Raw genomic sequence first — 13449 nt, 5'->3', positions numbered from 1 at the left:
TGAGGTTTTGTTACATCATAGCTAGAAATAGAACCTCCCTTAGTAAATCATAGTGTTCACAAAGAATTACTTGGTTTTAAAAGGTTCACATGTGTCTGGTTGTAACATATACAGGTCATTTTCCATTTATTTTAATATACTGTTGTCCTCCTGCTTGCTTATTTCCGTTGCTTTGTGTTCCTTTTGTCCTGATTTATATACCTTCTTTTGTTTTCTTGTAAGAAGGGGAAAAAATCAGAGCAAGTATATGATAAGGGCAGATACTAAAGCAGAAGAAGACAGAAAATTGTCATATAATTGAGTATAATGGCTTAGAAATAGCACTAAGTTATGTTAGCACCAACATATCATAGAAGTGTATTTCTGGGAGTGACCTCAAGATCAGCTGGTTTAATATCCCTGTTGTTTTAAAGATTTCAAAAATAAATGTGCGGGGCATGGTAGCTACCAGGGGAAACTGAGGCTGTTGGACTGCCTGAGTTGGGAAATTATGAGATGCAAGAAGGCTAAAGGCCATCAGGTATCTACACTAAATCCTATACCAATATAGAAAGAAAGCCCCTAAGAATGGAGGGTCGTCAGACTACTACCTAAGGGGCAAATCAGCCCAGAGAAGAAAAACGAAGCAGGTTAAAGTTTACATGCTGATCAATATTGACATCAGCCCCTTGAGTGGCTTTTCCATCCTAGGCAAGATAAGGAGACCCAGCTTCTTTCCCCATCATTCCCTGCCCTCCCCCCCAAAAAAGGATTTCCAAAAAATGCCCAGCATCCCATAGCTGGTTAGTAGTGACAGAGTCATTCTGTACTATGTTGCCTTCTGAAGTGATCAAAGTAAATTATAGTCAGTACCTTCGGGATTTTCAAGATATCTCATGAGAGGCCAGGTTAGTCTCTCTGCTTTTCTCTTCTGTGCCTTTATTTCTTTGTAATGTGACTTAACCCAGGCCATAGAGAGAGTCATTAGTGGAATTAGAACTAAGAACAACCCTAAAATTGTGTTCATACTTTGCTTTCTCCATTAGCAGTTGGTTGCTCTTTGGAATTTTTTTGTTTGTGTTTATCTCAGCTCTTGTTTCAAGTTTGGTTTTGGTTAATGCAGTACTGATTTTTCTTTCAGTGCAATTACTTCCTTGCTTCAACCCAATTTCTTAGAAAATATATCTTATTAAAGGATAATCTTTACAGTTGGAGTTACTATGTCTATAAATAGAGGTTGAAGTATTTACTCCTAGGAGTAAAAACTATAGGTTTCTTTATTTGAATGTAAGACTCATGGTCACCAACCTTTTTCCTCTCTTTTGCAGTTGGATAATCATCGCTTCTACTGTGGTTACCGTTATTATTGTCTTTGATCCTTTGGGAGGGAAGATGCCTCCTTATTCTACTTCCAGTACAGAACCACTGGATACCAATGATTCAAGTCAGCTATTGAATGGCCTTAAGACAGCAGCAAGAAGTGTGTGGGAAACCAGGATCAAGTTAATGTGCTGTTGCATTGGGAAAGATGACCACACTCGAGTTGCTTTTTCCAGTACGGCAGAGCTTTTCTCAACCTACTTTTCAGTAAGCTGAAGGGATTTGATTTGTTCTTCTTTTCTATTTGAACAAATACTTCTTATATTAAGAGCTGAACTCTGTGATATGAGCCATTTTCCTATTTACACCAAAAAACTCTTTGAGAATATACTTTCTGTTTGGGAGAAATACTTCACTCAGCTTATTGTAGGAACTGTAGGAAATCATTGATTTCAGGAACACACATTTTTCAAGTTTTATCACTCTTATGTAAGAGGCTGTCTTACTCAGTAGCAGCTATCGATTCAGTACAACTATAAGGTTTTGACCAAATTTTTCTGTCATATGAAAACAAAGAGTATGGGATGAGATAACTAAGCATCTGGTCCTTTATTTACATTCATGCATTCATTTAAGAAACAAGTTTCTTTCACATATATCCTCTACTCAGCTACTCAGCTTTCTTGCTTTAGGGCCCCCAAGATAGGAAAAGACAATCATGTGATGTTTGATTTTTAATATCATATGATAAGAAAGAAAATACTATATTTTGAAAGAAAAGCTTGTGTCGGCTGTAGTAGTAGAGAATAGTGTTATTGTAAATTTTTCCAGAGCTATTTATTTAGTGAGCCATTGGGCATATTTATTTTCTTTTCATATCAAACTCGCATTTTAAAATTTCACACAATTTGTTTTTTTTTTCCTCTGAGAAAAACTTAGCTACTATAGTCCATATAAAGGAGATATCACTTCATATACATTTGTGTTAGTTGGGGGAGGAGAGGAAGGGGAGAAATTTCTCCTAAGATCACAAGAGCAGCTGCCAGTAAACAGGGTTCTCATGTGTAGTAATGATTCTCCTGTGTTGAGATGATTCAGTATTTATCCTGTGGCCTTAGCAGCAGTGCTTTTTTTTAAAACATTTTTTAAGGAATCTTTTTTCTTTTTTTTTTTTACTTCTAGCATTCATATTTTTATTGTGAGTTCTAAATTCTTTCTCCTACCCTTGCTCCATTCCCTCCCCCGGCCATTGAGAAGACAAGCACTATGATACTCACTGTACATGTGGTCATGCAAAACATACTTCCATTTTAGCCGTGTTGCAAGAAAAATAAAGTGAAAAAAATGCTTTCTTTTTTAAAATCTTAGTTGATATTTTACATTCAGGGTTCTGAATGTTTTTCATTTCTAATTTCACTTGAATTTCATTTCTAAATAATTTTTCATCATGAGTCCTTTGGAATTGTCAGGGATCATTGTAATGATCAGAGTAGCTTTTGTAGTTGATTATCATTTTAATATTGCTACTACTATGTACAATATTCTCCTGGTTTTGCCCAATTCTTTTTGTAATAGTTCGTATAGGTCTTCCCAGGTTTTTCTGAAACCATCCATTTCTTATAGCACAATAGTATTCCATCACAATTATATACTATAACTTGTTCAGCCATTCTCCATTTGATGGGCAAGCCCTCAATTTCCAATTCTTTGCTACCACTAAAGGACCTGCTATAAAGATTTTTGTACAAATATATCCTTTTCCTTTTTCTTTGATATCTTTGGGATACAGACTTAGTAGAGACATTGCTGGGTCAAACGATACATCCAGTTTTCTAGCTCTTTGACCAGAGTTCCAAATTGTTCTCTAGAATGGTTGGACTAGTTCATAACTCTGCCAGCAATGTAGTAGTCTCCCCATTTCCCCACTTCCCCTCCAGCATATGTCTTTTTCCTTTTTTGTCATGTTAGCCAGTCTTATAAGTGTGAGGTGGCTACCTCATAGTTGTTTTAATTTGCATTTTTCAAATTATTAGTAATTTAAAGCATTTTTTTTATATGATTGTTGGTAACTTTGATTTCTTCTTCTGAAAACTGTCTGTTCATATCCTTTTGACCATTTATCAGTTGGGGAAAGGAATATTATTTTCTAAAATAGTATCCTTGAAGTAAGTTTCCCATTTAGGCTGCAAGAGTTTAAATGCTTCTCTGTTCTAGAATTTGGAATCCATTTCTCTTATTCTACTGTATGTGTTGATTATTTGGCTATGACAGAAGGTTTTATGTAGGCAAGTAGTAGGAGATAAGCCTGGAAATATAAGATCAAATTATATTGTGGAAAGCCTTGAATGTTATGTTAGAAATTTGTACTGAGCAATGGGGAATAATTGAAGGTGGGATGTGGTAAGCATGATATTTGGTGCTTTTGGAATATTAATTTGATGATGTGCAGACTACAAGAAAGTGGGGAGAGATGGGCATTAGGAAGACTCTTTAAGGTTAGGGTAAGATTAATTGTGCTGTTAGGGGTCCCAGAGCATAGAAGTGATTTAGGGAATTTTGAATTATCTTTGTCTTTTCTTCAAGATAAAGCTCAGCCTCAGACAAGATCTGACACAAGTAGGAAAGCTTTCAATTCTTTATGAGGAAAAGCTCATTTTTGTAGAAATTTACCTTAGAGTCTTATTTCTACTGAAAAGTCTTCTTTTACATTTGAGTTTTCAATTATTCTAAACTTGACAAGACGACTACAAAGATAGTTAAATCACTTGGTTATTAAAATAAAGATTAGGATAGTTTCTGTGCTTTCCAGTCATGAGAATTCTAGATTTTTCTTGGGGGAGGAGGAGCAATATTTTTACTTTTGAAAGGTTTGATATGTCCCTTACTTTTGACTGTAGGTATAGAGAAAGACATAATTTTTAGATGTAATTTACATGTGGATTTTAATGACCTATTCTACAGTTTTCATGCAAAACATTTTTATTTTGTGTATACAGGACACAGATCTTGTACCTAGCGATATAGCTGCAGGTCTAACTCTTCTCCATCAGCAGCAGGATAAGAAAAGAAAGGATCTTGAAGAAGTTGTAAGCCATTCCCTAGTGGCCTCCCAGGTAAGTCTTCATTGGATAAAATGGCTTTGCAGTACAGGCTTGTAAATTGCTAAAGTTTAATTGGAAATACTTTTCTGCATTATTTCAAACAGAAAACCGAAAGAATATCTTCTGTGATAGCTCTACTGGATTGTATTTTTTGGAATGAAAGATGTTATTTTGTACATTCACATATTTATACATATTCTTTGGCAGTTTAAGTAGAAATTTCTTTAATTAAAATTTAATTTTTTACTTTCTGTTGGTTGCACATGGTTTGAAGCAATTCAAATTAAGGTGTTTTCACATCACACTGAATTCAGAAGTGAATGTTCACTGTAACGAAGAAAACTTATGTTGCAAAACAGCCTTCTCTTCAGTTTTGACAGCTGACAGAGCTATTTCCCATTTGACCTCCCATTTAGTATGATTCCTCCAGACATTTAGGTTGGGTCTCTTTCCAGTAAAATATGTCATAGAACTATGTTGGTTTGATGATGGCATAGTTTTTCTTTCTTTTTCTTTTTTTTATAATTAATTTATTTTTAGTTTTCAGCATTCACTTCCATAAGATTTTGAGTTTTAAATTTTCTCCCCCTCTCGCTCCTCTTCCCTCTCCAAGATGGCTCTACTTATACATTCATATTACACATATATTCACATTAATCATGATGTAAAGAAGAATTAGAACTAATGGGAGGAACCATGAGAAAGAAGAAACAAAACAGCCAAAGAAAAAGAGAGCAAATAGTATGCTTCCATCTGCATTCAGACTCCAGAATTCTTTTCTCTGGATAGGGATAACATTTTCCATGATGGGGCTTCTGGGGTTGTTTTAGATCTTTGCATGGTTGAGAAGAGCTAAGTCTGTTAAAGTCAGTCATTTCACAATGTGGCTGTTACTATGTACACTGTTCTCCTGGTTCTGCTCCCCTCACTCAGCATCAGTTCATTCAAATCTTTCCAGGTTTTTCTGAAGTCTGCATGTTCATCATTTCTTATAGCACTATAATAGTATTCTATTACATTCATATACCGCAACTTGTTCAGCCATTCCCCAACTGATTGACATCCCCTCAATTTCCAATTCCTTGCCACCACAAAAAGAGTTGTTATGAATACTTTTGTACATGTGAGTCCTTTTCCTGTTTTTATGATCTCTTTGGGATGTAGCCCTAGAAGTGGTATTGCTGGGTGAAAGGGTATGCACATTTTTATAGCCCTTTGGGCATAGTTCCAAATAGCTTCCCAGAGTGGTTGGATCAGTTCACAACTCCACCAACAATGCATTAGTGTTCCAATTTTCCCACATCTTCTCCAACATTTATCATTTTCCTGTTTTATCGTGTTAGCCAATCTGATAGGTGTAAGGTGGTACCTCAGAGTTGTTTCGATTTGCATTTCTCTAATCAATAGTGATTTAGAGCATTTTTTCATATGCCTATAGATGGCTTTAATTTCTTCCTCTGAAAACTGCCTGTTCATATCCTTTGACCATTTATCAATTGGGGAATGACTTGTATTCTTATAAATTTGATTCAGGTCTTCATATGTTTTAAAAATGAGGGGCAGCTAGGTGGTGCAGTGAGTAGAGCACCAGCCCGGGAGTTAGGAGGACCTGAGTTCAAATCCGGCCTCAGACACTTGACACACTAGCTGTGTGACCTTGGGCAAGTCACTTAACCCCAATTACCCTGCCCTCCCCCCCAAAAACTACCAAAAAAATATTTAAAAAAAATGAGGCCTGCATCAGAATCACTGGCTGTGGAGGTTGTTTCCCAGCTTTCTGCTTCCCTTCTAATCTTAGTTGCGTTGACTTTGTGCAAAAACTTTTCAATTTAATGTAATAAAAATCATCCATTTTGCATTTCATAATGTTCACTATGTCTTGTTTGGTCATAAATTCTTCTCTTATCCATAGATCTTACAGGTAAACTATTCCTTGCTCTCCTAGTTTGCTTATAATATCAGTCTTTATATCTAAATCATGTACCCATTTTGACTTTATCTTGGTATAGGGTATAAGATGTTGGTTTGTGCTTAGTTTCTACTACATTATTTTCCGGTTTTACTAGCAGTTTTCGGTAAATGGTGAGTTCTTATCTCAGAAGCTGGAGTCTTCGGATTTATCAAATAGTATAGATTACTATAGTCATTGACTGTTGTGTCTTGCATACCTAACCTATTCCACTGATCCACCACTCTGTTTCTTAGCCAGTACCAAGTAGTTTTGATGATTGCTGCTTTATGATACAGTTTAAGATCTGATAAGTTAGGCCATCTTCCCTAGCATTTCTTTTTATTAATTCCCTTGATATTCTGGACCTTTTTTTCTTCCAGATGAGTTTTGTTAATGTTTTTCCTAGGTTTGTTTTGGCAGGTAGATGCCCAAATATTTTATAATGTCTACAGTAACTTTAAATGAAATTTCTCTTTCTCTCTTTTGCTATTGGGCTTTGTTAATAATACATAGAAAGATGGCATAGTTTTTCTTCACAGAAATCATCTTTTGCTTTCAAAAACAAAATTGCCCAGTCTGCCCAAAACAAAATTGCTCATTATCTTGCCCTTGTTAAGCAAGCTCAACCTTATATTTCACAGTCACCAAAAAGTAAATTTAATTATTTAGAATGACATCCTCCCTTGCCTTTCCCTTTTAGTAATCAACTTGGGATAGAGGAGAAGAGCCTAAATCGTACTTTTGTGGAGGTCAAATTGGTTGTCATGTGGAGTAAAGTCATTTCTTTTTGGATCAAGCAAAGCCCTATTCTGCTCCTCCCATCTTTTCTCAGCATGTCTCTGTTGTGCTATAAGACAGGGCTGTCCAAAATGCAGCCTGCTTACAAGCGTAGAAATTTACATAAATGTTTTAATAAATGAAGCTGAGCTACCACAGAGCTCTCACAAAAATGGCAAGTCAAAATATATTGTCTGTTGTTTCAATAAAAACCTATGGTTGGATAGCCCAGGACTAGATGATTTCTAAAGTCCTTTCTAGTTTTAAGGTTATATGACTGTGACTTGAGTTAGTATTCTAAAAAGATTACAACATGCTTGCTTCCTAATTTTCTCTATGCAGTCTATATTGCATATATAGACGGCAGCTAGCAAAGTTGGTTAGCTGTAATGCATATTTCTATAAAATGAATTCTACCAATCACATTGATTCCCATAGCTCCAGTGGAAGATCTTCCCTTAGAAACTATTCTCTGATAGACAGGGTTGAACAGTTTTGGCATGAAGGGGTTAATGTAGCAACCAGTCTTAATGTTATACACTGGAGCAGGTAGGTAGAGCATTGGGCCTGGAGTCAGAACACCTGAGTTCAAATCTGGCCTCATACACACTAGCTGTGTGACCCTGGGCAATTCATTTAACCTCTTGTTTGCCTCAGTTTCCTCATCTGTGAAATAGGGATCATTAGAGCATTTTACCTCTTAGGGTTATTGCGAGGACCAAATGAGATAATAACTGTAAAGTGCTTAAGAACAGTGCCCGGGACATAGGAAGTGCTATGTAAATTATAGCTGCTGTTATTATTGTTGTTATCACTGATTTGTTGCACACAAATCCACTCTCTCCTTTCCCTTTCTGAGACATTAGTGATTTCTCCCATCTTTGATATCATCAGACTCTATTTGGAGCTCCTAGAACTAGTCCCTTCCTTTTCCTTTAGTCTTGATATAAATGTAGCAAAAGAGCTAGGATGCCATATCACCTTTTTTAAAATAAATTTTTATTGTTGTTTTTTGTTTTATTGTTATCTTTTATATCTTTTACATCAACACAGTTACTCCTTTTCTTCCCTATCTCTTATAACAGATAATATTTTTTAAATAAAAAAGGAATCAGAGCAATATCAAAAGAAATATCAGCGAAAATGTCAATAGCAGGGTGTCCTGAAAGTTTATTAAAGGCGTAATGCTGCACTATATCAAAAAGTCTGAAAAAAATATTAGCTTCAGTCTTTGAGGGCCACTTTGCCTCTTCATATCCTTTATATATTTTTAGTTAGAGGTTGTTACAAAATTATAAGAATGAAATGGCAGGGGTTTGACGTCAGTTCCAGGTCTTTTGTGTGTTGGCATTTTCCACATTTGACTGAACAGGAATTTTTCCCCCCCTCTAGGAATCCGATTTGGATGCAGAATTGGAAAACTGTCACCATTATGTGCAGTTTGCAGCAGCTGCTTATGGGTGGCCTCTCTATATTTATACAAATCCATTTACAGGTTTCTGTAGGATTGGTGGTGATTGGTAAGTTAGCATACTTTTGTTGTTGAGTCGTTTCAGTTGTGTCCTACTCTACATGACCCCATTCTGGGTTTTCTTGGCAAAGATACTGAAGTGATTTGCCATTTCCTTCTCCAGCACATTTTATAGATGAGGAGCTGAGGCAAACAGGTTAAGTAACTTGCCCATAACTTGCTAGTAAGTATGCATGTCCGAGGTCAAATTTGAATTCAGGTCCTCCGGACTGTAGGCTCAGTGCTCTATCCACTGGGCCACCTAGCATGCTCCGCGCAGTTAATTTCTGCTTTCCAAATGCAGCTAGCTATGATGATAATATATGTCCTTTTGTTCTTTTTTATATCCTGACAAAAGTATCCACTGAGTAATAACTCAGCTTTATAAAATCACAGCATTTGGATCAAAAGAGGGGCTGACTTTCTTTCTTTTGTTTTTTTTTTTTTGCATTTTAGAATTTTTTAAAAATTTTTTTAAAATTTATTTAATATATTTAGTTTTCAGCATTGATTTTCGCAAGAGTTTGAATTACGAATTTTCTCCCCATTTCTACCCTCCCGCCCACTCCAAGGTGGCATATATTCTGGTTTCCCCGTTCCCCAGTCATCCCTCCCTTCTGTCACCCCACTCCCCTCAAATCCCCTTTTCCCTTCCTTTCTTGTAGGGCAAGATAAATTTCTACACCCCATTGCCTGTGTATCTTATTTCCTAGTTGCATGCAAAAACTTTTTTTTGTTTGTTTTTGAACATCTGTTTTTAGAACTTTGAGTTCCAAATTCTCTCCCTTCTTCCCTCCCCACCCACCCTCCCTAAGAAGGCAAGCAATTCAGCATAGGCCACATGTGTATCATTAGGTAAAACCCTTCCACAGTACTCATGTTGTAAAAGACTAACTACATATTGCTCCTTCCTAACCTATCCCCCTTTATTGAATTTTCTCCCTTGACTCTGTCCCTTTTTGAAAGGGTTTGTTTTTGATTACCTCCTCCCCCTATCTGCCCTCCCTTCTATCATCCCCCCTTTTTTATCTTCTTCCTTCTTCTTTCCTGTGGGGTAAGATACCCAATTGAGTATGTATGGTATTCCCTCCTCAAGTCAAATCTGATGAGAGCAAGATTCACTCATTCCCCCTCACCTGCCCCCTCTTCCCTTCCTACAGAACTGCTTTTTCTTGCCACTTTTATGAGAGATAATTTACCCCATTCTATCTCTCCCTTTCTCCCTCTCTCAGTATATTCCTCTCTCATCCCTTAATTTGATTTTATTTTTTTCGATATCATCCCTTCATATTCAACTCACCCTGTGCCCTCTGTCTCTCTCTCTCTCTATACACACACACACACACACACACATACATATATATACATACACACATATACATACACATAATACACATACATATATACATGCATACATACACACATATATATATACACACACATATACATATGTACATGTATATACATGTATATATATGCATATTCCCTTCAGCTGCCCTAATACTGAGGTCTCATGAATCATACACATCATCTTTTCCAAGTAGGGATGTAAACAAAACAGTTCAATTTTAGTAAGTCCCTCAGGATTTCTCTTTCTTGTTTACCTTTTCATGCTTCTCTTGATTGTTGTGTTTGAAAGTCAGATTTTCTGTTTAGCTCTGGTCTTTTCACTGAGAAAGCTTGAAAGTCCTCTATTTTATTGAAAATCCATATTTTGCCTTGGAACATGATACTCAGTTTTGCTGGGTAAGTGATTCTTGGTCTTAATCCTAGCTCCATTGACCTCCGGAATATTGTATCCCAAGCCCTTTGATCCCTTAATGTAGAAGCTGCTAGATCCTGTGTTATCCTGATTGTGTTTCCACAATACTCAAATTGTTTCTTTCTGGCTGCTTGCAGTATTTTCTCCTTGATCTGGGAGCTCTGGAATTTGGCCACAATATTCCTAGGAGTTTTCTTTTTGGGATCTATTTGAGGAGGTGATCTGTGGATTCTTTCAATTTCTATTTTACCCTCTGGTTCTAGAATATCAGGGCAGTTCTCCTTGATAATTTCTTGAAAGATGATGTGTAGGCTTTTTTTTTTTTAATATGGCTTTCAGGTAGTCCAATAATTTTTAAATTATCTCTCCTGGATCTATTTTCCAGGTCAGTGGTTTTTCCAATGAGATATTTCACATTGTCTTCTACTTTTTCATTCCTTTGGTTCTGTTTTATAATATCTTGATTTCTCATCAAGTCACTAGCTTCCACTTGCTCCAATCTAATTTTTAAGGTGGTATTTTCTTCAGTGGTCTTTTGGGCCTCCTTTTCCATTTGGCTAATTCTGCCTTTCAAGGCATTCTTCTCCTCATTGGCTTTTTGGAGCTCTTTTGCCATTTGAGTTAGTCTTTTTTTTTAAGTTGTTGTTTTCTTCAGGATTTTTTTTTACTATTTTTTTGGTTCTCCTTTAGCAAGTCATTGATTTGTTTTTCATGGTTTTCTCGCATCCTTCTCATTTCTCTTCCCAATTTTTCCTCTACTTCTCTTACTTGCTTTTCCAAATCCTTTTTGAGCTCTTCCATGGCCTGAGACCAGTTCATGTTTTTCTTGGAGGCTTTTGATGTAGGCCCTTTGACTTTGTTGACTTCTTCTGGCTGTATGTTGTCACCAAAGAAAGATTCCAAAGTCTGAGACTGAATATGAGTGTGTTTTTGCTGCCTGGCCATGTTCCCAGCCAACTTACTTGACTCTTGAGTTTTTCGTCAGGGTATGACTGCTTGAAGAGTAGAGAGTACTTTGTCCCAAGCTTGAGGGGATGCGCCGTTGTTTTCAGAGCTATTTCTATACAGCCAGCTCTGCCACACCAGCACTCCTCCTTCCCCAAGAACTGCCAACCCAGACCTGATGAAAATCTTCAGCAGGCTCTGCACTTCTGCTCTGATCTGCCACTTAATTCCTCCCACCAGGTGGGTCTGGGGCCGGAAGCCACTGCAGCTGTAGTTCTGTAGCTGCACCACCTCCGCTGCCCCTGGGGCAGTGGCTGAACTGCGAACTCTGTCCCCCACAGCGTTTCCCACTAACCTTCTCTGTTGTCTGTGGTGTTTGTGGGTTGAGAAGTCTGGTAACTGCCACAGCTCCCTGATTCAGGGCACTAGGGCTTGTTCCGCCCAGCTCCTGGTCTGGTTGGTCTTGCCGCAGCCCAAGCTGAGCTCTGCTCCTCTTCAGTCCCAGCTCCATGCGCGATATACCTCACCCAGTGACCATCCAGGCTGTCCTGGGCTGGAGCCCTGCCTCCCTCTGCTGTTTTGTGGGTTCTGCAGTTCTAAAATTTGTTCAGAGCCATTTTTTATAGGTTTTTGGTGGGACCTGGTAGGGAGCTCATGCAAATCCCTGCTTTCCAGCCACCGTCTTGGCTCCGCCCCCAGGGGCTAACTTTCTAATGTTACAAATTTCTTACATTATAGGTATCATTCCAAAAATCAAAAGCATTATTTTGTAAATTCACAATGCAAAAAACGAGGCACTAACAGAAAACTGTGTCATAGATTTAAAACATGAAATAAAAATCAAAACTTATTGCCAGCCAATAGCACTAATACAACAATTGAATATATTTCCAAATCATCTTACGTGGAAGAGCCACTCGATCTGTCTGTTGATTTTGGTATTATTCTATTCAGAAAGCAGTTCAGAGTAGTTATCTCTTTTGCTCTTAAAGTTGCAACAGTTACCATTCAGAGAACAGATCAAATATGATGTGAATAATAATTATTTCCTATTTATCACGTCAAATATAAATCTGAATTTTAAATTGCTCAAGTTTTAAGATTGCTGTCTGAATCCAAATACTTTTCCACATTCACAGGAATACCAGAATCTGGGAAAGCAAATTTGCAAACAATGAGGAAATATAAAAATTAACATTAATTGCCTAAGGAAGAAGTACACATTTCTCTAAGTAGAGTTCACAGCTTTAAAGGGATAGTAGTATTTATGTTTTGCCCTTATCTCAGTGAGGTCTAAAACTTTCTGCACTACTTTACAAAATCTAGGGATTTTCTTTTGGGCCAGTTTTGGAGATTTTGATAGCTGATAAAGATGAAGATTTCATGTGGTCCCTGCTTAAATGAAAACTAGTTCTGTTTTCCTGCTGTTGGGGATTTAAGATTGGATTGCCTGTTTAAAATTGTCTGCTTTCAAGAGCACCTTTATGGGGGACAGAGCCAAGATGGCAGCTGGAAAGCAGGGAGTTGCTTAAGCACTCACCCAAATCCTTCCAAACACCTGTAAAAATGGCTCTGAACAAATTTTAGAGCTGCAGACCCCACGAAATAGCAGAGGGAAACAGATCTCCAGCCCAGGAGAGCCTGGATGGTTGCGGGGAAAGGTCTGTCACATGGTGCTGAGAGTGGAGGGCAGCGCAGCGTGGCCATACCGGGATAGACAAGACCCTGAGTCAGCCAGCCAGAACAGGCCTTGGGGCCATGAAATAGTGAGGTGTGGCAGTTACCAGACTTCTCAGTCCACAAATGCCAAAGAGCAGGTTAGGGAGAAACTGCAGAATTGAGTTCGGAGTGGTCCAGCTACCAGCTCTGGGGGTGGAGGAAGTGGTGCAGCAGTGGAGGTAGCAGCAGCAGGAAGCTCCTGAGGCTGCTTCCAGAGCACCAGCGTCAGTTGCTTCCCTAGTCCCTGGCTCACACGGTGGAAGGAATCTAGCAGCAGATCACAGTGGGAGTACAAGGAGTGCTTTGTGGGCATAAAGCCAGGTTCTCTTGCTGTGCCCTGTTTGGATCTGTATTGTGGTCCTGGTTGGTGGTTCTTGGGGGAGGA

At 37.9% G+C, this 13449-nt stretch overlaps 1 protein-coding gene across 1 annotated transcript in view; it reads left to right on the top strand.

Moving 5' to 3' along the window:
• The window catches only part of DAGLB (diacylglycerol lipase beta), a 57180-nt gene that overhangs the window by 32762 nt on the left and 10969 nt on the right, over nt 1–13449 (top strand). The window contains exons 4-6 of the mRNA XM_036741448.1: nt 1308–1566; nt 4296–4412; nt 8521–8648. Of these exons, the coding sequence (XP_036597343.1) occupies nt 1308–1566; nt 4296–4412; nt 8521–8648 (504 nt within the window). The remainder of the gene's footprint in view (nt 1–1307; nt 1567–4295; nt 4413–8520; nt 8649–13449) is intronic.

The sequence above is a fragment of the Trichosurus vulpecula genome, chromosome 1 (assembly GCF_011100635.1).
Source record: "Trichosurus vulpecula isolate mTriVul1 chromosome 1, mTriVul1.pri, whole genome shotgun sequence".
NCBI classification, from domain to species: Eukaryota; Metazoa; Chordata; class Mammalia; order Diprotodontia; family Phalangeridae; genus Trichosurus; species Trichosurus vulpecula.
The sequence above is the reverse complement of the archived record's forward strand: the minus strand, read 5'-3'. Positions and strand labels throughout refer to the sequence as shown.